Source organism: Scardinius erythrophthalmus, assembly GCF_964197995.2.
Source record: "Scardinius erythrophthalmus genome assembly, chromosome: 12".
In the NCBI taxonomy this organism is placed as follows: domain Eukaryota; kingdom Metazoa; phylum Chordata; class Actinopteri; order Cypriniformes; family Leuciscidae; genus Scardinius; species Scardinius erythrophthalmus.
The window spans coordinates 11,487,482-11,514,964 of NC_138232.1; the positions used below are offsets into that span (position 1 = coordinate 11,487,482).

At 36.6% G+C, this 27,483-nt stretch overlaps 1 protein-coding gene across 1 annotated transcript in view; it reads left to right on the top strand.

Moving 5' to 3' along the window:
* The first annotated feature begins 2,442 nt into the window (after positions 1 to 2,442).
* Positions 2,443 to 27,483, top strand: part of col7a1 (collagen, type VII, alpha 1) — a 70,018-nt gene continuing 44,977 nt past the window's right edge. The window contains exons 1-25 of the mRNA XM_081379845.1: positions 2,443 to 2,742; positions 8,825 to 8,906; positions 10,958 to 11,138; positions 11,994 to 12,150; positions 12,644 to 12,737; positions 12,934 to 13,092; positions 13,256 to 13,413; positions 13,726 to 13,855; positions 13,948 to 14,067; positions 15,166 to 15,321; positions 16,619 to 16,738; positions 16,942 to 17,091; positions 17,855 to 17,971; positions 18,460 to 18,606; positions 19,078 to 19,203; positions 19,355 to 19,501; positions 19,694 to 19,813; positions 19,913 to 20,179; positions 20,262 to 20,405; positions 20,979 to 21,104; positions 23,998 to 24,144; positions 24,396 to 24,521; positions 24,601 to 24,747; positions 24,840 to 24,959; positions 25,061 to 25,210. Of these exons, the coding sequence (XP_081235971.1) occupies positions 8,834 to 8,906; positions 10,958 to 11,138; positions 11,994 to 12,150; positions 12,644 to 12,737; positions 12,934 to 13,092; positions 13,256 to 13,413; positions 13,726 to 13,855; positions 13,948 to 14,067; positions 15,166 to 15,321; positions 16,619 to 16,738; positions 16,942 to 17,091; positions 17,855 to 17,971; positions 18,460 to 18,606; positions 19,078 to 19,203; positions 19,355 to 19,501; positions 19,694 to 19,813; positions 19,913 to 20,179; positions 20,262 to 20,405; positions 20,979 to 21,104; positions 23,998 to 24,144; positions 24,396 to 24,521; positions 24,601 to 24,747; positions 24,840 to 24,959; positions 25,061 to 25,210 (3,382 nt within the window). The 5' untranslated portion in view covers positions 2,443 to 2,742; positions 8,825 to 8,833. The remainder of the gene's footprint in view (positions 2,743 to 8,824; positions 8,907 to 10,957; positions 11,139 to 11,993; positions 12,151 to 12,643; positions 12,738 to 12,933; positions 13,093 to 13,255; positions 13,414 to 13,725; positions 13,856 to 13,947; positions 14,068 to 15,165; positions 15,322 to 16,618; positions 16,739 to 16,941; positions 17,092 to 17,854; positions 17,972 to 18,459; positions 18,607 to 19,077; positions 19,204 to 19,354; positions 19,502 to 19,693; positions 19,814 to 19,912; positions 20,180 to 20,261; positions 20,406 to 20,978; positions 21,105 to 23,997; positions 24,145 to 24,395; positions 24,522 to 24,600; positions 24,748 to 24,839; positions 24,960 to 25,060; positions 25,211 to 27,483) is intronic.

The window sequence follows — 27,483 nt, forward strand, 5'->3', positions numbered from 1 at the left end:
ACTGTACAGAGGGATGCTGTAACTCACTTTCTCATCTTTCAGCATCTCAGCTCACACTGAATAAGCCTGTTCCCCATTCCTGTCCTTAGTATGGGATGTGTCAGAGCGACATCCTGAATCCACTTTTCATTTCAGCTAAAATGCTGGGTTGTTTTAGCCCAATTTTGGGTCAAATATGGACAAACCCAAATGTTGGGTTAAAAATGTCATTTAAAAATTTAACCCAAAGCGGGGTTTGTCCATATTTGACCCAAAGTTGGGCTGAAACAACCCAGCAGTTTTTTAGAGTAAAGAGTCCATGCATGACTTGGCTAATATTCATTGCATACATTTTTAATGAGAATACATTAAACTCTAATGTGCATGAATCTGCCAGGCTTTCCAGAAGTTTATGAAAAAAAAATTTATTAATAATAACTATCATTATTGTTGTTATTAATTTATTATTTTCTTTTTTATATTTTTTTCTTGATAATAACAATCGATTATTATTATTATTATTAAGCTTTGGTTATACAATGTTAATGCTTTGATGTAATTTCTGTATTGCAATTTGATGTAATTCAATTTATTACAGTTTTTTCCAATTGCTAACACACAATTTTGCAAACTAGGCTGGTTTTATGAAAATACTTAACACAGTTCAAACCACACTCTCAAACTGCAAAATACCTCATATATCCTGCAAAATGAAGCACTGCAACCAAAGCATTATCAAAATCAAACTTTTGCACGAAATGGCACACACTTCCTTCATATTAGCAGATTTTTGTCTAACCAACTACTGTTGGACATAATGAAAAGCACTCTCATCTTTAGTATGCTTTGCCATAATACTAAAATAGTTCAAATTGTAGCACAGAAATATTTGCATATACACACACATGCTGTTGAAACATTTATTTATTTTTATTTTTCACCAAACAAGTCAGTGCAAGATATGCACAGCAGATATATTTACATTGGACTGAACAAAAATATGCTCACAAAAAACAGTAAACTGAAAAAGATTGAAGTGTTAACAATGAATCATTGAGGTGTTTGGCACACACACATGTATCGGCCAATCAGCTCATGGAGTGTCATTTTGAATGGCAGTGTTTTGAAATGGCAAACATGTGACTTTATGTCAGATTGGTGTGTCTTATGCAGAGAACCTTGTTCAGTGCATTTAAAAAGTGCCATTTTGAATTGCAAAATGTGTGTAAAGCAGAAAATGTGTTTAGACTTGAGAAGAGGTTTTGCTCTCTGTGTGTCAGTTTAAATAATTGTGCTGTGCATGTCATTTTAGTGTGTTAGCAATTGGAAAAAACTGTAAAGCAATCATAAATCAGTTTTGCATATTATTCATTCAAGATCAGACAACATTGTGCTACTAACCTTTTTTAAGCCCCAAAACGGTGTAACATAAGCAACTGCTTAATTTAAAGTACATAATTGTTTTGAATACCACCACATTGTCACCCATTGTCCACACCTTTGTTTCCAGTGCAAGTCTAAACCTGCCCTTAGAGAAAATCTGTGATGACAATATACTTCTTTGCTTTTGTTTAGCGCAAAAAAATCCCAAAATAAACCCAAAAAGTATGACACCTCCAATTTTTTTATTATTATTGTTCATAAAGAGAGGGAAAACTAGTGCAACTCAAGATTATGCCTTAAAAAGGACAGATGCCCTATAGGCTTGGATTCCAGATGAGTGTGGACAGATGCTTGGGTGTGCCACAAGTGTGTGTGTGTGTGTGTGTGTGTGTGTGTGTGTGTGTGTGTGTGTGTGTGTGTGTGTGTGTGTGTGTGTGTGTGTGTGTGTGTGTGTGTGTGTGTGTGTGTGTGTGTGAGAGAGAGAGAGAGAGAGGATCAGGAAAAAAGAAAGAGATATGGATGGAGAGAGTATATTTACTGTAAACCTATAGGCCTTTAACCAATAAGCAACGTGGTTACATGACAGATTGAGATTTGCCTAAATGTAACACTGTTTTTTTCCCCGCCTAGATTTGACAATCTCTTTGCTATTGCCTCAGCTTGATCCTGTAAACCTTTTACCCTGGACCTGCTATCTTAATTTAAAACTTTGCTCAGTTCACGAATCTCTGCTTCATAAAATTAGAATGATTCATGCAAACATTGTCGAATTTGCTCAATTTTGTCTTTAAAGAGTGGTTAAATAACTGGAACGATTTTTAATATGGTAAAAAATAAAGACAAAAATAATAATTGTCTCCCGTTTATTCTATTTTTATCAGACGTTGTGATGTTACGGCACCTGAAAAAAAAAAAAACATTTAATTATGAACAATTTACCTGTGCAGGTACAGGCAAGAGAGTAGAACGCACGAGCACCGCTGGCACATGATTTGATTGGCTGTAATGTGAGAAGGCGGGCAGCTCGCGCAGAGTTCTGAAAGACGATCCTGTGAAAAGAGTGAATGTAGGGATGGATTTAGTTAGCTTCAGGCATCTGAACAAGTCTGGACTACAGTGCTTTCACCGCAGCAGAGAAAAACGCACAACCAAGGAAATATGACTTTATTTCTCTGCTCGTAGTCAATGAGAGGATTTTTGCAGCCTTTACCGTTTTGAGGAGGGCAAGTCCACTGGGAGTTTGGCAGATGCTCACTTATCACACAGGAGCAGGTTGATAAAACTAAACTCTTTTCGAGTCATTCTTCGTTCAAATACTCATTGAAGGGAATTTGTCAAATCATGTGTGACTAGGACAACGTCGTTGACCAGTTTTGAGCGGTAAGTAGGCTCTACGAATGTTTCCTTTGAATTAATGGAGCTCTCCATTAGAAGTGATAGAGCGCTCTGGGGTCAGTGATGGAACGCTCTAGTAGTAGTCAGCAATATAACGATGTATAAGGGAGCTGATTTAGGATCAGTTATAGAGCGCTGTCAGAGACTGGATGCTTCTGGACAAGTTATGTCGCGCTGTCAGTTATACAGCGCACTAAAAGGTCAGTGATAGACGCTCTACTCCAGGGCAGTAATCCTCAATCTTTTGACCTCCATTGGATGCTTCAGGAAAAGTTATTTCGACCTGTCATTTATACTGCACACTTTAAGGTTAGGTCAGTGATAGACGCTCTAGGGCAGCAATTCTCAACTTTCAAACCTCCGTTTTCCACCATTGTCCTAAACCATAAAAGAGATCTTGAAAAGATATTTTCTCCCCAGATAGCACAGGTCTATTTGATGTGATGTTTACATCTGGAAGACGTATTTTTAAGAGTGTTTGCACATCTGCAATACTATAGGACGTTTCCTGTCAGATGTCTAATAGACATTTAGAAGATCTTCTAAACGTCTATTTGACATCTGACAGGAAACGTCCTATAGACGTATTGCAGATGAGCAAACACTCTTAAAAATACGACGTGTGCTATCTGGGGAGAAAATCTCTTTTCAAGATCTCTGACATCACATCAAATAGAGGTGTGCTATCTGGGTCTGGTGTTATGCCGAAGCTGTTGTTCTTTTTATTAACAAAAAAGGGCATCAAAATTACTTTAAATAGGCTAATTTAAAATAAGACAAAACAATCATTAAAATAAGCATGTTTAATAAGTAGCCTACATAATACAATCTTAAATCTCCATGAAAATTTTTATAATGACAATACACTTTTCTATTTATGCCAAGCTCTAAAAATCTTTGATCAGGAACAAATTTGAGTAAAAATAAAAAATATATATATTTTCCTTAATCTTTATTTAGTAAATAAAACACTGAAAAAGTCATGGGGCCTATGATTATTGTTGAGGACAAAAAGGTTGGAGTCCAAAAGGTTGAAAACTATGGGTCAGTGATTCTGCAGTCAAATCAGTGATAGAACTCTTTGGGGTCAGCAATTCAAAACTTTGAGATCCTTTATAGTGTGCTGTGTGTCAGTGACAGAGAGAGTTCATAGGGTCAGTGATAAAGCGCTTTAGGCTTGGGAAGAGAGAAGCGTCATGATAGAGTGGTGACTCTTGAGTTTGAAGCAATAGGCTAATGATTTATGAGAGCTGTGGAATGTCAACCTTGTTTTACAATTTAGAGCACAGCTTAAAGCTAAAAAATTGTAAGGACTATCATGCACAATAATGCCGGTCTAATGAACATGACTGATTACTGGCACGACACAAGCTTCTGGTCACAACGGAATAGCTCGATTCTTATTATTTGACTGAACAGATGTGCTTCAAATGCCTCAGATTTATTCATATAGTTCTCATTAGATGTGTTAAAACACATCATCACTGCATAATTAGATATTTTATTTGTATGATACTGCTTGAGGTGTCCTTGGCTCCTGTGTTACAACATTATAATGTAGGCTAATTCACATTTTTTATGTTAGTTAAATCATACAGGACATAAGGAACTAAAAATGGCAGTAGAGAGCACAGATCAGAAAGAAGATCAAATAAATCACAGCACAAATATGGTTCATGACTAGACCACATGTGCACGTGTTGCCGTTTATATGGAGAACTGCTGTGGGGAAATTAGAAAATGATGAGCTGATGTTTCGATGAAATTGAAAAAGAGAGATCTCCACATCAGCATCACAACATTTCCAAATTGTCTGTTCAGGGAGAGGGGCGGGGCATGACCTCAGTTGAACTTGTGTGATTCGTCACTTTGGATATCTCACACTCAGTAGGCAGGGCTGGGGTGTCTAGGTTACTGTGGACACCTGCTGAGCATGCTTGCATGGCCGAGGGGCTGCTCAAGTGTTGCCAACTATTTTCAATGGAAAGTAGCAAAAGCCTACTCAGAAAGTCGCTAAATTTCACAAGATGACGTAATGCATTAACTGTCGGCAGTTTACATCTTTTTGCTCTCCTAATCTGTGCTCAAATACTGTAATTTTAATATAGCTGAATGTCTTATAAAAGCTGTTCCCATTTACATATTTTCTGTCAGACAATGGAACGAGCATGACATAGTGTCTGACTACATGTTAATCAGCAATCGCTAATCGCTTTTTTGAAAAAAGTCACTAGGGGTCTGAAAAGTCACAAAATTGTTGAGTGATTATAGTGACAGTCTGTGAATGTTAGTGTGTGGGCTTTTGTCCTGTATAAAAGAGAATGCATGTCATTACTGAGAACAGCTGAAATGCTCAGTAGTCCTTCGCTAAAGATTTTCTTAAGACTGAGCCAAAAATAATCATATCAAGAACAATTATAAATCGGCACCTTAAAGTGTTCTAGGGTTTTAGTCCCTGTGTTTGCCATTCACTTTCTCAGTTCTTTTGATGTCAATACACTTCTTCAGTAAACAGTAGAAAACTTTTTTGTCAGCACGTTTTGTCGCATGTGTGTGAACAACATTTGGGGCACATATAACCAATAACATCTGTGCGTCAGTCTCCATAGCTTCTCTCCTGATTAGACTGTAACACATACATAGTGAAGCATGTGAATAGAAATGCCTTGTGTATGTCTAGATATTATAAGGGGGTCAGTTTGTCCTGTGTTTCTCCTGGGATGTTGTTTATTTGTTTTCAACTCTTTGCACACACAGAATCTGTGAACTTTTTTCAAATTTGTCTGCATTGATGATAGGGGATAATTGTATATATTTAAATATGGTGAAATGAGTTGAATGAAGTTTATACATTTATTTATTGGCGGCTGAAAAAACATGCATAAATTAATGAAAATAATTAATAAATGACAATGCATGCACCTCCCCATACATGATCGTTTTTTATTTTGGCTAATTTGGGAATATTTTTTGTGCTGAATTACTCAATTACTCACTCACTAAATTTTGTCTGTATTTTGGTTGATGCTTGCTTCTTGTCTTTCTCTATTTCTTTTGGAATCCACTCAACTAGAAGATGTGTTTGTTTTTATTTCCCTATGATATCTATCCTTTTCCAAGTACTCTGCCCTCTCTGTTTTTGTTTCTGGTACTGCTGTGTGGGAGACAGACTGTAATGAAATAGTTGGCAGTGTGACCAGCAAAAAAGCTTTGACATCCATTTTTTCTTTTGTGTTCTAAAAAAAGTGACCTCTCATACTTTAATATATTGAGGATAAACTCTAGTGACATTGTCAGGGCAAGGAATGTTTCTAAATTAATTCCTGTCCCTTTTAGGACATCATCTCCTGGCCATGAGTTTTTCATTGTTCTAAAAGTCTGTTTGAAACATGAACACTTTCATGACTCATAACGCATTGTTATAAACTCATGTCATAAACTCATGACGCATTGTTTTTTGGAGGGAGAAATTAGAATTACACACAATAAATCACTCATTAAAAATTAACAAATTGTGTGCAAAATTCACCAACATGACAATGTCAAAATGGATACCATGTATAAAATCGTTTTATGTGACATTTTGTTCATAATTTTCTGAAAATACAATGAAATCTGTATTTTAGATTGATTAAACTTTCCATTATACTTGTGATGTGTCAAAACAGCATCTACTATTCAGATATGAAAAATCAGCTCTATACCATTAGTTGTTGGTCACATGTATGTTATTCTGAAACAGGGGTATAGTTCACAGAAAAATTATCATTTTGTCGTAGACTTGCTATGTCGTACTTTTCAGCGGTGGTCTGGTATCTGTGTTCAAATTTATTACACCGGTAATGCCGCCAGTTGGATGCTAGGTGGTGCTGTGCAGTAATGTTCTACAGAAGAAAGAAATTAATTCATGTTTAAAATGACATGAGGGTGAGTAAACCTTTTTGAAGAAGCTACCCCCTATGAGGATATGTCTGTTACTATACTTACTATACCTCAGGTTTACCGTTTTCAATAAGGAGGCTTTAGAAAGCTTAACGTAAATTATTATTTGACTGCAATCTTTGGAAAAGGATGGGGAATAAATTACTACTATTATAAACTGTTGGATAGAGTAAGAATCATCAGTCAGAAACATAATATTCCTTGTTTGATTGCAAGTGAGACAGGATGAGATGACAATCAAAATGAACATTTTAATTGATGTATACTTGGTATTTGTAGTGTAGCAGCTATTGTAGAGTGGCATGCATGTAGTGGATTCTTCTCCTAGCATTCACTTTATAGAGCTCAGGAATGTCTCTGTAAATCCTCAGTCTTTTATGTTAAGCCACACATTAAATAGCCTTTTTTATTGTTTGAAAATGTCAGGACTTAGATCTATATGTGAACTGGGTTCACATACAAAAAAAAAAATCAAACGCTGTTACATATCATATTCTGCAAGTATTGCATTCAATTGAATGATGGCATTGCTCCATAGCAATGTTCTCTTGACCCCAGGTTGCAATGATCAATGTGTAGATGAAGGAAGGGAGAGGCTGAAGGAGACAATCTGGCAGTTCAAACTCAAATATGGTTCAGACAGGAATCAGGATACTTATAAATGCTATAATTACCATTTCATAAACCACATAATGATGATGGTATCCTTTTAATTAATGCAAACAACACTGAGAGAAACAGAGACGGATTGACTGAAAGGGAAAGAGTTGAATGGGAGATGGAGAGAACAACTACAACTGTATTCCACTTAAAATCAGAAATCGAAAAAAAAAGTGATTTTAATTTTGATTCATGTGCATATGTGTATGTTTATATTAATAATATTTACAATAATCAGTAATGTGAACCCATTCTGTATATTTGTGTAGTTTACCATATACTGTATATGCTGCTGTTTATGTTTTTATTGCCATAAGGAATTTATTCCTTTACTCTTTAAAGGGGCCACATCATAGAATTTAGTTAATGGCACAATAAAAAAAGATCATGTCACTGGACAAGTTCACTCAGCTGAAAATAGAAAAAACACAAAATGTCTTGTGTATGTGGGCGGTTTGATTGTTTAGATGGGTGTTTAGTCTGTTCGTCTGTGTATTTGCGTGTGTTCCGGATAGGCATGCGTTTTGTGATGCATTAAGGTTTTTGAGATGCGTCTGGGTATTTTGAAAGTGGTTTAAAATATACATGTAGTGGCTTTTTTTAGATTTGACAATGAGACTAAGTTTAATCTGAACTGAAAGTCATCATCATCACGATGAAGACAAAACAGGTAAAATAATTCCTGTTTCCCCCAGACAGTAAGAGACACTGGAAAAATAAACCAATACATATTCAGTTATGCTTGTCTGTCTTAGATCTTTTAAGATTTAATAATGTCCATGTGTGTGTTTTATGTGCATCTCTGTTTGTCTGCAAGTTTTTAACTTTGTTTTTAGGCAGGCCATTTTCCAGAGCAGTCACTGTTGAGAGCAAACCAGCGTGACTCCAAATGTGAACCACGATTTCCTCTTTATAAATCAAAAACAGACCCGTCTGCTGAAATGCATTTAAAAAAAAAGGCGTCTTTGAAGGCACAAATAGCGACACTAAGCACACGCAACAAACATTCATGTTTTGACCACTTCCGTTGAGAATGATCCCACATAACTCTGTCATGGATCTGAATCAGACAATAGCTTATTATTTTAAGCAACAGAAGTCTGTAACTCTAATAGCATTTGGAATGTTCTAATAAACAAATGTTCTCTTTTGAAAAAAATGATTCTTCATTGCCCATTATGGAGCTGCTTTAAAAACTTGCACAAGCTCATCTTCCTCTGAGTGTCTGCTCTTTATTTGTGTGGTGGTGATGGTGCAAGCCCCACCTTGCTTCTCAGTTTCTTGTCTTTGAGCCTCTGCCAGATGTGCATGGTGTCTGGGCATTCATTTCACCTGAAGGAGGAACATTATGTGACTGCTGCTGAAGCTGAAAACAGGGCAGATTGCTTACTGAATAATCAGTTGTGGGCATATAGATGACCTTTTCCCCCCACATTTCTCTTTTTGTGTGTGTCATTATGTGTAGGATTTGAAAATGGGGTGTTTGCTGCAATGGACTGTGCTGCTTGCTGTGTTGCTGTCTCTCCCATCGCGTTCTACAGCTCAAGGTAAAGATTAATGTACTTTTTCAGGAAGTGTCATTCAAATGAATGTGTATAGCGGACCACAATTAATTTATCTGTAGCATGTACAGTACTCATGTAGCATGTTTAATGCAGTAATATCAATTTGCAGAATTTTTCCTTTGCAATGAAAATGAAGACATTTGAAAAGAAATTTGAGTCATGTAAGAAAGTCACAAAATCATAAAGCTAAAGTGATTCTAAATTTAATTTCATAAATATTATTTTATTATTATATTTGTAAATATATATTAAATACTGATATACAGTAAAAGTATGTTTGAATAAAAAACAAAATAGCATTCAAAGTAACAATATATTATTAGTAGTATAATAAGTAGTATAATAGTAGCTAGGCAACGATTAATCGCATCTAAAATAAAAGTTTGTGTTTACATAATATGTGTGTGTACTGTGTATAATTATTTTGTACATATACACACACATGCATGTATATATTTAAGATTTTTTTTTTATTTATCTATCTATATACTGTATATATATATATATAATATAATATAAATCATGTATACATATATATACAGTATATACAGTACCAGTCAAAAGTTTGGAAACATTACTATTTTTAATGTTTTTGAAAGAAGTCTCTTATGCTCATCAAGCCTGCAGTTAAAAACAAAACAAACAAAAAACAGTAATATTATGAAATATTATTACAATTTAAAATAATGGTTCTCTTTTTTAGTATATTTTAAAATGTAATTTATTTTTGTGATGCAAAGCTGAATTTTCATCATCAAGTACTCCAGTCTTTGGTGTCGTATGATCCTTCAGAAATTAAATATATACATGCATATGTGTGTATTTATATATACAAAATAATTATACACTGACAGTACACACACATACAGTATATTATGTAAACACAAACTTTTATTTTGGATGCGATTAATCGTTGCCCAGCACTAATTATTAGTTAGGTGTTTTCAAATAATACATTAACATACATACACAATAATACATCTTTTATGCATTTTTATGCATTAATATACATAGATCGACATACAAAGTTACCTGCACGAAGAAAGACCCCAAAATATTGCCTGATATATATATATATATATATATATATATATATATATATATATATATATATATATATATATATATATATATATATATATATATATATATATAATATTAATCAATACAGATAAAAAAAAAAACATCACTAAAATCTGTCGATAACCAATTGGGTCCCAGTATTGTGCATCTAATTTTAAATGCTGCACACACATAGTACATTTCTTATCATGCCCTATTCATGTGCAGAGTGCAGTGACTCAAATCAAACACAGCAGGTTAATTAGTTTGTTACCTTAAGGGGCATTCATTCAAGCAGCCGTTGAGTCACACACAGTCATATAACTGATAACTGAGTATGACTGGAAGTATGCTGAACTGTGTAAAGGAGAGACACTGCACACGCTGCTGAATTAATGGGCCCAGATGCTTTGTTTTCTTGAATTGGCTTTGCAGACTGGGTGCTGATGGTCATTTCCCGTGTGTCTTCTCACCCTGATCCTTCTCTAATCCTTCACTAAATACATGAATTGAATAGGCCACAGATGTGAATGTTTATGGAAATACTGAAGTTCAAGTTCGCAGTTGCATTTGTCACATACACAATGGTACACATTGAAATGTTTTGTCAAACCCTCTGTGCATCTTAGATATAATAGAAAATATACATTAGCCTATGTACGGTAGGTATGTACAGTATGTTATATATAGACCTATATATACAAAATAATTGTAGGCAAAGAAGCAAATGTAGAACAGTATATTAGCACTGTATATTTTCTTCTGAACGCATTTTTATTCCTGTTAGTGACTGTGCTTTAGCATTTTTGGTCACAACAGTCTAATTTTGGCTGCACTGATGAAAACATGTATTTGTATTAATGAAAACCCACATATCCAGACTTCTATTATAAATATTTGTCTAACTCTTTTACTGTGAAAAGAGAAATACAGTTGTGTATATTAATGTGGTTGTTTTTCTCTGTTGGCAGGCCAGTGCAATGATGTTGTTGCAGCAGACATTGTGTTCCTGGTGGATGGATCATCCAGTATTGGCAGGGCCAATTTTGTGTTGGTCAAGAATTTCATGGCAGGGATTGTCCAACCCTTTGCCAGAGCAGTAGGACCCAATGGCATACGTTTTGGAGTCGTACAGTACAGCGATACTGCCAGGTCTGTGAAACTGTGTTTGTGTACTTAAGTCATGTTTACCACAGACATTATAAAGGTTTTTGTAAATCATTTTTATTGTATTTTATTTTTACTTATTCATTTTATTTATTTATTTGAAATATGTTATTGAAGTGCAATTTTAACAAACGGTTTAGAAGGTGGTCTTTCACCATTCAAGTAAATAGGATAAGTACTAGATTTCCTACATAGAAAATGGCTGCCAATTAAACTGCCTTTAAGGGACTATTTACATTATTTTTACATCCTTACCTCTTATTGTATGCAAATAGTACATACTGTGTGTTATGGCAATACAAGTGGATTCATTTTTATGACTCTAACAAACTGAACAAGGTAAGTTCATATTATTTAATTTGCCAAACTTGTCCAAGTTGAATAAATTCAGAATCTAAATTGAATCTGAACCATTTTGCTCAATATTGCAATGTGAAAACTGTTAGTATTAAAAATCAGCAGAGTAGTATGTAGAATCTTGATGTTGTTGTGTTGTAAATAGTTGTTTGAAGTAACCATTGTGATGATTCCTTAATTTTCTTTTGGTGAATCTTGTGCACCCTGCTCATCATTTTTTTGCAGATGCAACTACTTTGCAGGAAAAAAGATATAAATCATGTAATATAATATGATACAATGGATCTGGATTTTCTCTTTCATTCAAACAGTAGTCAGCAGTTAAATGCACCAAGTCAATTGAGTTAATAGAGCATGTTATTGTGAACAGTGTTGTGATGGCTGCACATTTTATATTTGTTATATACATTAAAGGTTTATGTATGTGTTTGTAAGATTGTTGGGACTTTTGTTGATTATACTTGTGTGTTTTATGCCAATCAGGGTGGAGTTTACATTTACAGCATACCTGAATGGAGCTGAGCTCATAACTGCCATGGAGAATATTAACTATAAAGGTGGGAATACGCGCACTGGGGCTGGTCTCAAATACATCGCAGACAACTTCTTTAACCCTGCCTCTATCAGAGATGTACCCAAGGTGAGCTGGCTATTATGATACATTGTTTGACTTGCCACATCTGTAGTATTTTGACATGGTCCATAAATGTGTAAATTACTTTGTTTGGCTTTGAATTATGAAACACAGTGTCTTATGTAGCATTTGTACACTATGTGCACGTTCCACAATTTGGGGTCACTAAATTGTTTTAAAAAAGAAGAAATACTTTTTTATAATGTTACAAATATTTCTGTATTTCACAATATTACTGTTTTTACTGTATTTTTAATCAAATAATGCAGCCTGGGTGAACATAAAAGGCTAATTTAAAAAACAGTAAAATCTAACTGACCCCAAACTTTTGAACAGTATTGATTGTTAAATTTTTAAGATTCTATGTAAAATAAGTCCCATTTTGGTATCCTAATGGTATCATGAGAAAAACGTATTGGTTGACCACACATTTATAACTTATAATTATGCATAATAGTTTTATATTATTGACTCATGAAATTGTCTTTCATTTTTTCAGATCACTATTCTTATTACTGATGGTAAATCTCAGGACAATGTGCAGGAACCTTCACAAAAACTACGTAGCCTAGGAGTCAAAATATTTGCAGTGGGTAAGAACTGTGCGAATACTGTATATATTATTTAGTATTTAGCCACCACTGTATATTTTAAGGAAATGTTTTTTTCTGTAAACTTAAATGCATCTGTGGGCTGCGGATTCAGTGTGTGCAAATTAAACATACATTTGGTTTTGTATTGATATTATGGTTGTTTCTCTCTCTCCCTCTCTCTGTCTGCATTTCTCAGGTATAAAGAGTGCAGATCCAACTGAGCTGAATCTCATTGCCTCTCCTCCTCAAAGTGACTTCACCTCTCAGATTGGGAACTTCAAAGCTTTGAGCTCTTTGCTTCCCCTAGTGTCTCGACGCGTGTGTACAACAAGTGGAGGCTCTTACTTAAGTGATGGTAAAAGCCTGATGTGAAGTAGACACACTGCAATTAAATCCAAGAATATGATTATATTTGTAGTTTTGTTAAATTTTTCATTTAGAACATTGACACTTGTAAAATGCTTTAATTGATCCTACTAATTGAAAATCATTGATTTGTATTATTGTTTCCCCATCAGAGGCCTACAGAGGTCCATCAGACTTGCAGATTTCAGATGAGACCACCAATTCACTGAGATTTCGATGGAGATCTGCAGGAGGGCCTGTTAGTGGCTATGTGGTTCAGTACAGGCCCTTATCTAGCTTGGGTCAGCCAATCACAGCAGAGCTCCGACAGGTGAGAAGAATGTTCATCCTAAATGACTGTTGCTTTTTTTGTGCAAACTATGACACTAACTTTATGCTTATTATGTTTCTAGTTTTTAAGTTTTAATAATTTTGTTATGTGTTTTTGTCTTTTTAAGTAGTTTTTATTTTATTTTATTTTATATATATATTTCTATGTAGTTTTAATGTATTCTTATTTCAGTTTGTCATTTTATGAATATTTTAATAATGTTATTTTTTGTTTTAGTTAACAACACTGGTTTACACAAAGTATAGCATAATGGTCTCCAGTAAACTTCAGCCTTTATCTTTTGACCTGCAGGAAACAATACCAAGCAACCAGCAGAGCTACATTTCACGAGAGCTGCGTTCAGGCACAGACTACCTGATCACCGTTATTGCTCAGTACCCAAACAGCTTGGGAGAGTCAGTGTCTGCCAAGGCCCGAACAAGTGAGAAATGCCCTTAATAGAAAAATAAATATTTAATTCAGCTTAACTCCGAAAACAGCTCTCATTCTCTCTTACCCCAAACCGCCCTCTAGAGCCTCTCCTGGGTGTGACTACTCTGCGACTGGTCCAGGCCGGGTTTTTTACTCTGGCTTTGGGCTGGGACGCTCCAGCTGACCAAGTACAGGGTTACAGAATCACTTATGGACCTACAGGTGAGAGAGATACAAAACTACATGCATACTAATCCACAATTTTATTACATTTCTCAATAATTATTTTACTCTTTGAATAGTGAATATTGTAGTGTGAGTCAGTGGAAGAGATTGTAAAGGATAAATATAGAAAGAGATAGAGATGAAAAGGATAACTGGGACAAGCAGCACTGTAATATAAACTAGTTGTATTGCTAGTTTATTGCCATTGTTATTGTCTAAAGAAGATGCAAGTGGTGCTTGCATGTGGAAAAAAATCGTCGCGACAGTGTTTTTATGTGAGTTGCTATGTGGTTGCTAAGCTGAAAGTCGTACATCTGATCATTAATAGAAGTAATAGCAGATATATGTATGTATATGATGATTAAATATTCTTGTTTGTTGCACAAATAGTGCAGATTACACACCAAATGTAATAATTAGGGAGAGGAGTTTAAACAAACCCATATTTCTAAGTGTGAGCAATAGTAATAGTGATTATCTCAGTGGCAAGCACCACTAGCTAATGATTTTAGCAGTTTGATAAAAAGAAGATTGGGAAGTGGAAGAGTGTGTTTTTGTTTCCCAAAGGCATTTTTATCAATTGCAGGAGTGCCAGTTTGCTTTACCTGGTTGGTATCCAGGTGTGAGCTGGCAGAGAACAGATCTTGTCAGATTAGGTGTGGCCCTATGTTTAATCAGGTTAGTTTTTGAAGCTAGAGGAAGATGTTTCAACCTGCCTGTCTCAGCCCAATGTTGCTTGTAAATGAATAGACTGAAACTGTGATTTAAGCTTATACTGTGTCATTAACTGACTCATGTATTGAAGATATGCTGCGTTTTGTTGGCCGGCTGGTATGGGTTGCTATGAGCTGCTACCACTGTACCAAACTTCAAAACTGTTCCATGTTAAGTCCCGCCTAAAGAGGTATTATCAGTCTTGAGACCCAACAAAATGAGTGAAATATGAGAAAAATGCATTTGTGGCTTATGAAAAGCTATAAAAATGAGGATAACCATGAACAAAGAACTAACTGTGAGGTATGCAGATAAAGAGATGCAGTTTTCTTGTGCACGTGGTAATTTATAATTTGTTTGTCCTGATTGATTGGTTAACAGGCCAGAGTGATGCACAGCTGAAGGAACAAACTGTTGGAGCGGAGTCTACTTCTCTGACTTTGCTTGGTCTTAAGTCAGACACAGAATACGTGATCAACTTGTACACTCTAATTCCCCGCAACAGTGCCTCACCAGCTACCCTGACTGCCCGTACATGTGAGTCCTCATACGTTACTGTTCAGAAGTTAAGGGTCAGTTTTTTTTTATTAAAGAAATCAATACTTTTTTTCAGCAAAGACGCATTAAATTGATCAATTTAATGAAAGTATTGTGACAGTAAAGACATTTATTATGTTATAAAAGATTTATATTTCAAATAAATAGCAGTTCTTATGAACTGACTATTCTTCAAAGAATCCTGAAAAAAGGTTTCCATAAAAAATCATAGCTGCCAACTCTCACGCATTCCCCGTGAGACACACGCAATTGACACTTTTCACACGCTCTCACGACACACATCCATTTTCTCACGCACAGAAAAATCGCGAAGCAAAGAGGACACGGAGACCGACAGACTAGACAGAGCAGGTTACTTATGATATAAAAAAAATCGCAGCTCTCAGATTCTGTCACTTTCATTACGAAATTCAGACAATAAATACCGTTTTGGCGCTTGTAAATGTGACGCGACAGATCCCTAGCGGCACGTAATCCGATCATCTCTAGCTGATAGTAAATAACATTAAAACACAAATGAACACTGTTGAAAGGTACAGTACAACTTACCGAAATGTATATTCCTCATACATAATATCGACCAATCAATCAAACAAAGGGGTCAATAAAACAGCTGGAGAACAATTATGTCACATAACATTTACCTCAGGAAAGCCATTTAATGACCATAATAATATAGGCTATAGCACGTTAGTTGGCTAGAAAAAAAGCTATAGAGAGTATTTTGCTAAATATGTGTACTATATTGCATATTTATTATATTTTTATATAAATAAAAAAAAATAAAAAAAATGTATAATAAAAAAACGCATTATATTTAATTTGTGTTATTTTTTACCTTAAATAATACTGCCAGCTGATAGGGCTCTCTGTATGTTTACAGCATTAGGTGAGTTGTTTTTTTCTTGAGAAAAATGAATGCCTATCTTGTGTAGCCTACCTAATATTTATCCAAATGAGTCAATATTATATATTATTAATCTCTCTCCAAGCAAAACTCAAAAGTTGGCAGCTATGAAAAATATTAAGCTTTTTCAATGTGATAATAAAAAAAAGGAGCACCAAATCAGCATACTGTATGCATTAACTGTTTTTACTGTGTTATTGATCAAATAAATGTAACCTTGGCAAGCATAAGAGACTCCAAACATTTGAATGGAAGTGTACGGTACATGACAGTCTGAGTCAGCCACACAATATGTTGTCTTCTCCTGCATCTCTGAAGTGTACATGCTAATATATAAAGCTCTTTCTGTGTATATGCCTGTGTTTGCAGTGCGTTTAGAGGGAGTGCAGCAGCTCTCCGTTGAGACCATCTCAAGTAACAGTGTTCGAGTCCGCTGGACAGGCGTGACAGGGGCCAGAGGATATAGAGTTGTTTGGGGCCCTTTCACAGGTCAACACCCAAATCTCAGCTGATTTTTGAAGAGGCTATTTTTAATAAAATGTTTTCCGCAATGTGATAAAGTAATGCATCATCCAGTGAGGATGTCTATGAGTGTTGTAGATATGATTTCATAATCCGTTAGAAGCTCATTTACTTTTTTCAGATTCCTGTTTTCTGCTAAGAGTCTTTTTGGCTGTGTTTTTTTTCTTCAGGAAGTGATGTGGAGACTGTAGAGCTGAGAGGTGATAGTGAATCTCACACTCTGGGGAATCTGACACCAGACACAGAGTACATCGTTACAGTCATCGCCCTGTACAACGGAGAAGCTGAAGGACCTGCAGCCACTGCACGTTTTAAAATAGGTACACAAACACACATGTGGACACATCAACATTTTAAAATAGGTACACAAACACACATGTGGACACATCAACATTTTAAAATAGGTACACAAACACACATGCGGACACGTCAACATTTTAAAATAGGTACACAAACACACATGCGGACACATCAACATTTAATGGTACATTGGAGTGGTGGATAACATTTTTGAAAAGGATGCACTGGTTTGGAAATAATTCCTGCAAAAGGTAATTTCTCAGGCAATAATTCTAAAATAAACAACTAGATGAAATAAATGCATGTGTTGTTCTTCTCTTTCAGATGTCCAGCTAATGTGTAGTAGAGCATTAATTTGTACAGTTGTGTACTTAGTAGACATTGTGTACAAATGGTCTTGAGTTAAGAATAGCGCAGAGGGAAAATTTAAGGCAGCATAAAAGGAAACCAGATGTGTGGCTCTTTTTCCATCTTGTGCACAGTTATCATACACAGACAGTGAAGTGGTTGCTTTTAATCTTGCTATTGACTCACTGTCTGCTAGATCAGAACATAAGAACTGTTTTTTTTTTCTTATGACTCACAGACTACAGCAATTGAACGCGTGAGGGTGTTTGTATATGCATGTACATGTTATAGCGAGAGGCAAAGAGAAAGAAGGGACGAACTGTCTATAAATATTACAGGACATAAACTTCAGAAAGATGGAAGCCATTGTTTTAATATTTTATGGGTCAGGAGGGGAGATAAAGCTAAAAGATGTTTAATGCATTTGGCTTTTAGAGCGCTCCGAGCAACAGGTCCTGAGAGCTACGACAACAGGACCCACCAGCATCAGATTAAGCTGGAACCTCATACAGGCCGCCAGAGGCTACCGACTGGAATGGAAAGCCGGAGAGAGTAAGAAACTCTTTAGTAAAACACACAAACACACTAAAACCCCCCAGGATTTGACTAAATTTAACAGTATATTTTTCAATACAACACTGTATTTAGATAATTTTCTGTCGTAACAAATTACTGTAAAAAAATAGCCATATGCATTGTGGGATGTGGGATTTTATTATAATTTACTTTAAATGTATTTTCTCTCAGCCAATGCAATTGTGTTACACAACACATGATTGAACTGTATTACATAGAAAGATACGCCTTGAAATCTATACTATATATGGCAGTGTTGTAGGGAAATAATATTTTATAAACAGTTAAGGGGTCGTTTGCAATGCAGTTGTATCTGATATGAACAATCTGCATACAAAACATAATTTTACATAAATAATAAACTGAAAAATACCATTTGAACATTACAAATGAGTAACTAAAAGTGACTACAGCAACAAACTTTAATACATTTTTTTATCTTTTTGTAATCCTGCTGACCACAGGAGGCAGAGTTCAGAAGCAAGATTTCCAACAAAGCACCACCAACTATGAGCTCAGAAATCTGCAGCCGAGCACCGAGTACGTCATTACTCTATTTACACTCTATGATGGGCGAGAGGAAGCTACATTCTTTTCAACCAAATCAACAGGTCAGAAAAATCATTTGATGGAAACCAATATGATATTGTTTAAAGTTCACTATTGCAGTTAAACATAGACACAGTGGTGAGTGTGAGACCACTAGTGAAAAATATTTTTCTAATTTTCTACAGATTTTTCTTTTCATTAGTTTTCATTTAACATTATCACGATATTTAAAAAAAATGACAATTGACCTTTTTTGTCATCTCAAAGTAGCATTCAGGCTGCATGAAACAAGTTTGTGTCAACCTGATGATCATGTTACTCAGCATGGTTTGAAAATGAACCAGATGATCTATAAATAGTACAGACTAGTTAAATATTTATTCTTCGTTTTACATTGTAACGGTTCTTTGTTTAAAATTTTATTTAAAGTTTATAAAACAGTCTGGTGCTTATTTTTCCAGGATGTGACTAAATAATTTGTTTGTGCCTTCCATGCCTTTCATGTAATATGTTGACTCGTGGGTTGTCTTTAGTAGAGCAGTCAGTAGGTCGTGTCACGAACCTGAGGGTGGTGGATTCACTTGGAAACATTATACAAATAGGATGGACAGGAGTCTCTGGGGCAACGCAGTACAACATCAACATACGTAATACGGAATGTGAGAATATTATTCCCTTTTTATACAAATACAGTATGTCAGTATAGCATTAAAATGTTACTTTGTAATACAGTATATCATTCATGAGGTTTCCATTCATTAGATCTGCCACTACACTGCCTGTTTCAATCGATTTACCCATATTTTACAGCAAATACAGAGGTGAACAGAAGAGTTCCTGGGAATCAGACCACTTTTGGCCTACGGGACCTCATTAACGGTGTGCGCTACGCTGTCAGTGTGACGGCACTAGTCGGATCCAATGAAGGGGAACCAGCAACAGTGTACATTCAAACAGGTTTGAGCATGCATCAGAGTTGTTTTTACTCTGATGACTCTCAAAAGAGTTTGATGATTATCAGTGTACATATATCAGGTTCATAAATCTGGGCTATGATACTACAGTAGATACTACTGAAGACACTGTGGATGCATTATTAATGTGCAATCATTTGGTCTGAAAATAACCTGTGGTAACTATATTTTCAAGAACCACCACTGAGGGTGACCAACTTACGGGTAGTTGGCAGCAACAGTCGACGAGTCAGGATTGCATGGACTGGTGTTTCTGGGGCGACAGGCTACCGGGTTACCTGGAGACAAAGCAATAGTAGGATCTGTTTTTTGCAAACACTAAGGTTTCCTTTTTTAATTGATATATCATTTATGTTGGATTTAATCAGTTAGCTGCTCTCTCTCTCTGTCACAGCTGCAGAAGAATTCCGTGTGTTAGGTAGCGATATCACTACCTACACTATAGACGGGCTGCAGCCAGATGATTCTGTTGTTGTGGGTGTTGCTCCAGTGATTGATGGGCAGACTGGAGAAGTGGTCTCTGTGTCTACTAGAACCAGTGGTTCTACTGGAATAGTCACAGGGCTACGAGTCGTTGAAGCAACATCCACAAGGATACTAATAACCTGGACTCCTGTGAATAGAGCAACAGGCTATAAAATCACCTGGCGGCGTAGTGATGGTACGGACAGCATTCAATTGAGTGCCCTAAATTGATGCTAAGATGAAAGTGGAATTATTTTCTTTTGCTTTTTATATTGTAGGAGTGGAAGACTCTGAGAATGTGCGCGCTGATGTGGCTTCCTTTGCCATTGATAGACTCCAGGAAGCTGCAGCCTACCAAGTATTAGTCTCAGCCCTTTTTAACTCACGGGAAGGGCCTGCTGCCACTGTGACTGCAAGGACAGGTAAAACTCCACATATGTTAATTCAGTAAGACACAACCATAAGCAAGCATTCTAGACATGTTCACATGATTATACGTGTCTTTTTGTTTTCAGAAATATTCAATTAACCATACATGTGAAATTTTTAAATGCTTTTAGTAACCATAAAATTAAAATGGGCAATTCTTATTTTTTGTGGAGTATTGCAGAGTGTGTTATAAATGATTTATCCATGCATATCATAAAAAAAATCATGTGCCCTTGTCATCTTTAATCAAAAACATTATCCTCCCCTTCCCCTCACAACGACATCTCTTCTCTGATAATGTGCACTGTCATGAGGGCTGGACAATAATCTCTCCCCTTCAGCATCCTTTCACGAAATGGCAGCAGTTAGCAAATGACAACAATCCTACAATCGAATCAATTTCCGATGGACAAAATCAAGTCCCGCCCTACATTTATTTTTGTTTGAGAAGCCATTACACTAATATATATGTCACAATAGGGAAGAAAAGACAATTTCTGAACTTTCAGCAATAAGAAAGGTTTAATATCAGTCTAATTTTTAACTGTGCCTATTCTATTTTTCAGATCAGGCCATAGTGGGTCGCGTCACCAATTTGCAGGTGCTGGAGGCCCAAGGGGAGGTTGTTCGAGTCAGCTGGGTTGGAGTTCAAAATGCGACATCATACAGAATACTCTGGAAGAGGACAGATGGTCAGATTTCTACAAATCACTCTACAAAAATTCTGATACTTGCTCTGATGATGATATTGTGGCACCGTTCCTAAATAATATAAAATTGAATGAGTTAAGAGTCAATGGCAAAGGATCTGGATGAACCTATTAAAGAAAGTGAAATAATTGAGACAATCTCTACGTTGAAGAATAATAAAAGCCCAGGACCCCACAGATATATAAATGAATTCTATAAAAACTTTAAAGAACTAGTTTCTCCGCTCTTATTAAGAGCACATCATTATGCGCTGCAATATGGTACAGTGGCGCCCTCGTGGAGGGATGCAGCCATTGTTGTAATTCACAAAGAGGGCAAAGATCCTGCTGAATGTCAATCATATTGGCCTATTTCATTGTTAAATAGTGATTTACGTAAAATTCTTGCAAAAAGGGTATATAAATGAATTAGTCAAATTATACATCCGGACCAAACCGGATTTTATCCCAGAGAGATATTATGGAGATGGAGCGTTAAATATTATGAGCTATACAAAATCTACAGGTGCAAAGGCAGTATTCTTATCACTTGCTCATAAGGCATTTGATCGGATATCTTGGCAGTATCTGATCCAAACTCCCCAATTTCATAAAGTGGGTTCAAACACTCTACATAAATCCAATCGCCTCAGTGAGAGTTAACAGTTGTAGATCTGGACGCTTTACTCTAGAACGTGGATGCAGACAAGGATATCCATTGTTGCTGTTTGCTATCAGCATCAAACCTCTTGCTCAACTCATTCGGGACGACAGTGCAATTGAGGGAATTATAATTGGAGGAGAGGAACATAAGTTGTCGTTACACGCCGATGATGTCCTACTTTTCCTAACAGAACCTGAGACAACAATTCCATATTTAAAAAAGCTAATTCTCAAGTATGGGTACTACTCTGGATTTAAAGTGAATATGGATAAAACTGAGGCCATAGATGTTAATGGTCAAATTTCAAAACAAAGCCAAATTAAAAGCAGGTTCAAATGGCCCAAGAATGGGTTTAAATACTTGGGCATCTTTATTCCCTCCTCTTTGGACCAGTTATACGACACAAACTGTAAAAAAGTGATTAAAAATATTAGTGAAGATTTAAATCGTTGGACAGCTCTCTCTGATTGGCCGTGTTGAATCTATTCGTATGAATGTCCTGCCGAGATTACTCTATTTGTTTCAGATGTTACCTATAGAAGTGCCAAAATCTATCTTTGATTTGCTGAATAAAATAATTTTTAAATTTGTTTGGCAAGGAAAATGGCCAAGAATAAGGTTTAAAATAATACAGTCACCTAAAACAAATATTTTTTTTGGTCCAATACTTTTGGGCATCTCAATTGAAGTCACACACAAACCCGGTGGATCAATATTGAAAAGAGCCTCTGTTCCAGGCCCCTTAAAATAGTACCCTTTTCCAGTGTATTATAAAAAAAATACCTCCATGGGTGAATGGACCAAAGTTACTTTAAAAATTTGGAGAACTATACAAAGATCATTTGGTTTGTCTAAATAAATCTCATCTGCAGCAAGCATTGGCTATCTTAATGACTTTGCACCATCTCATACAGACGTGGGTTTCAAAAAGTGGTCACAAAATATGGACTTGAATAATTTCATAATGACACACGTAAATCAGTTGAACAAATAAGAAATAAATTTACACTCCCAAGGTCTGAATTTTTTTTATATTTACAACTGAGACATTTCCTCACAAAGCATAAGGAACTAGAAATTATTAAAACATTCCTCCCCAATAGAAGGTTATTTTAAAGAAATACAAATTGGACATGCGGTCAACAATTTATTTTCTAAAGGATATTTTTGTCTAAGAATTCAAATAACACATTACAGATCAAGGAAAAATGGGAGGAAATTAATGAAACAGTTCCTCTTGAATCTTGGGAGGAAGCTTGTGGAGAGGTACATCTTGTGTGTCCAATGTCTGGAGGGAATTCAAATGGAAGATAATAACTCGATTTTTTCGAACAAGTGCTGGAGAAATTGTGGTCAGCATGTTGGTACCCACACCCATATTTTGTGGTCATGTCTAAAATTAAGAAATTACTGGAAAGATATATTTAATACCCTTAAAGAAATCTTCCATTATGAAATCCCAGAAGACCCCATGATAGCCCTTCTAGGTGTGCGTCCAGAGGGCCTTGAGGGTAGAGCTAAAATATATTTACTACAAATTTTAGTCAATGCAGCCATGAAGTGTATTACATGCATATGGTTAAAACCTGACCCTCCATCATACAACGCTTGGATTCAAAAAAGTATGGCAGTTGTACGAAACAGAACAAATCACGTTTGCATTACAACTTCAGAAAACTGTTTACTTAAAGAGGTGGGCTCCTGTAATGCCTTTAATACTTCAGTGATCATGAGTTATACTATCATATTCACCCTGTGTTCATCTCTGCCTCTCTCCCCTTCCTCCCCCTGTACTAGCTGTATTTGTTTTCATTCTCTGTATAATGTGTACGATATAATTAAGTTTGAAGAATTGTCAATTTTGTGGGAACATGATAGACTAACATGTTAAAACCCAATGCCATACTGTATTGTATGTAATGCTGTGGTTCTAAATAAAAATGTAAAAAAAAAAAAAAAGGACAGATGGTGAGATCTTGCAGTGATTTTAAAGTACACTCACATAGTCAATTCCTATAGGAAAGAAAAATCACCCATGTCATCTTTAGTATCACAATTTTCTCCTAGACTGCAGTGATATTAAATGAGATACTTTTGCTAATACAAATTTTTTTTTTAAATCAAAATGCAAAAAGGTTTTGGTGTTGGTTTGTGACCTCCAGGGGTTAAAGCTCATAAAATATGTAGACTATAGACCATGATAGAAAAATTAAATTGTGAGTGTGATTATAGGTGAAGAGGAGCAGAGTCAGCTGGTTGGTGGTAACGTGACATCAGTGGATCTGAGGCAGTTGGATGAAGGGGCACAGTACGAGGTTAAGGTTTTGGCTCTAGTCCGGAACAGAGAGGGCCCACCCGTCTCTGTCAGAATCACCACGGGTGAGTGCTGTTCGTTTGTTTCCCTGCTTTTCGAGTCATATATACTTAAGTATGTTTTTGGAGAAGTTCATAACCGTATTCACATACTTTTCTAATCTGCAGAATAAATATATTCACAAAGTGAACAAAATAAATAAGTGAACACTTTTCTTTTGATTGTCTTTTATTGTGGCTTGGCTAAAGATCAGATCAGGTTTAATAGAGATGTTTCCTTATGAAAGTGTCCTTTGAATTTACTGTTTGTTGTCTAGGGGGACAGAAGGTGACAAGAATAGAGGGTTTGCGTGTTTTGGATTCGACCCCAGGGGGGCTCCGTATAACCTGGAGACCAGTGAGAGGAGCCAGCTCATATCAAATCTATTGGAGGTCTTCACAAGGTAGTTATAAAGGCACACATGTAACCACATATAAATACCAGACACAACTAAGTTTATGTAATGTTTCTTTTATGACTAGGTGAGCCTGAATCAAGTCGCCAGATTAGTGGTGATGCAACTTTTTACACCCTTGATGGACTGCGTCCTGGTCTAAGCTACACTGTAAGATTGTCTGCTGTGCTGAACAATGAAGAGACTGAAGCTACCTCTATCAGAGCAACCACTGGTACACATGACACAGTCTATCTCATATTTTATCTCTCTGTCTTTTTACAGCCTCTTTCATTCATTATTTCTGTGGGTTTTTTTTTTTTATAGATGTCCTGCCACCCGTGACTGGTTTGAGTGTGACAGACATTACTGAGAATTCAGTCCTTTTAGGCTGGTCACCAGTAACTGGAGCTACAGGCTATATTTTACGCTGGATAGAGGGAGAGGGTGAGTCTTCCAAAAGTTCAGGAATTGATAGTGTGTGGTTTAAGGATCAAAAACACAATTAGAGTTGCATTTAGTGTATTAAATACTCTCTCTCTCTTTAGAGACAGGAACGAGTCAGTCTGAAACGCTGCCCGGAACAGCCACCTCGTACCGTGTGATGGGTCTACAACTGGGCCGTCTATACCGTTTCACTGTGCAACCAAACTTCCAAAACCAGATTGGACCTGAGACCACCGTGGAGGAACGAACAGGTTATACGGTTTCTGTCTCTTTCACTCCTGACTACAGTATAGACAAATTGAAATAGTTGAATTAATTAATTAATTAACTGATTGTTATAGTTAAAAGCATAAAACACATGTGAGGACTTCAGATGCATTGTGCACATATTTATAAAAAAACACAAAAACAACCAAGGCTGTCAATGTTAACTCGTTAATACATGTGGTTAATTTTTGTCCAGTTTAACACGTTAAAATATTTAGCGCAATTAATGCAGCATCCATAAATTTTTGTCATCCTTTGGGTAGCGTTACATTATATGACCATGCTCTTATTCATGTAAATGCTTTCAAACCATTCAAGACAAAAGAGATCACGCTGCCTGTGAATGACCTGTCTATGTGACACACACACGACACAGAAAGACGCGCGCCAGTATCATGCGCACAGACAGTGTTAGTTCCAGAATATAGTTCTCTTTCACGCTTGAACGAACAATAATACGCACAATTATGCCAAAATGTCAGTTTTGTTAAGTAACCTCATGACATAATAAATCAATCAGAACGTCATCTCACATTCCCTTTAAGCAGACGCGCTTGTTCTAAAGTGGATTCCTATTATAACGGCGGATTTGCCAGGCGCACGCCAGGAGCGGTTCACAGCCAAGGAGAGCAACGCTCTCCATTGGGGATGGAGAAACCCACCCAAATTAACTTCAGTTAAAAAGGCGTATGATAATTTGTCGTAATAATTACTATCTATCGTAATAATGTATGATTTGCAAAAATGGAAACTGCTGCTTCTGTGTAGATGAGAGAATCAAAGTGTATGCGCGTTGTGCACACACTACATTGATTATGGCCAAGCATGCGCCCTAAAAATAGCATATGAATAACATGCGCAACGCGCCACTCACTTTAAAGGTATAGCGGAGGATCTTTCCGAATTTTAGATAAGAACCGCCCTCTCCACTTTTTGAAAAAATGCACATGCGCACAACACTCTACCTGCTCCCGAGAGGGAACGCCTATTAACGTGTGCGAGGTTCTCCTCGTGCACGCTCTGTTTACAAATTGCTGTCGGCATCGCTCATACAAGATTACTTTCCAAAAGAAGATTTGCACTTTTTCTCCAAATAGCATGCCAAACTTTACCTGTCGAGTAGAAACTTCGCGACTGAGGCATCAGTGGGAAGCCCAACATGTGTTATCAGCGCACGCCATCGTGTGAAACAATCTCCCAAAAACACTCTGATCTTGTTTCTCTCTTCTGAGGCCTTTCTCTTCTTCTCATACAGTTCGTACAAACTTTTTCTCTTGCGACCCTCAGACATTTTCAAAGGACCCGGTGAAACGGCGAGCTTCAATGAATGGCTTAGCTCTAGCTCACCAAACATAAACACCTGAAAGTGCGCATGCGCAGAAAGCGAAAACTAAGGGACGAGCCAGGGACGAGCACGTACGACGGCCTTACGTAAACATATCACCAGAATGATTGACACTTAGGTGGACCAATAGTTTACACTACCCACCCGGAAAAAGAAAATCCTCCGCTATACCTTTAAACTATTTTTTCCTGGTTAGTTTCGCAATTGTTTTCTAAACCTGCAAAATAGCATGAAGGAACGTTTGCGCCGGAACACGCCTCCTTTTTTGTGCTGAACCGCCCAGGGAGCACAAGTTCATTCCCTATTTTAGCGACGTGCTTCTGTGAAGGGAAAAGCGTGCTTTGCGCGGGTGCGAAATAGGAATGATACATGCGTCGGTGTACAAAGTCAATTGCGCTGGGTGCAAGATAGGGCCCATGGTCTGCTTGCGCACTTTTACCTCGCGCATGAGCAGGTCTTTCCACCATAGATATCATATAAAGGCTAGATGTCTCGTCCGCGCTGCTGGCCAATGGAGCTCGACATCCGCACACGGCGGCCATCTTACGACAGGGTGCTCGCTCACTCATAACATGGTGCATGTACTTTTTAAATAACCATAACTTGCTCAATTTTCTACCGATTTTCAAACGGTTTGGTTTGTTATAAACGTCAGAGATGTAGCTATTATACTGCATACATATGAATAATTATGTTCAAAATGTTTAAGCATTCAGAATTATAGCCACGTTAATAACGTTTGTAAGAAACCAAACCGTTTGTAAATCCGTCCAGATTTCAGCGAGATAAGAGGATTTGTGTGCGTGCTGCTCACCTTAATTCACAGAGCCCTGTCCTAAGATGGCCGCCGGTGATGCCGGAAGTGACTCCGCCTTAAGACATCTAGCCTTTATATGATATCTATGCTTTCCA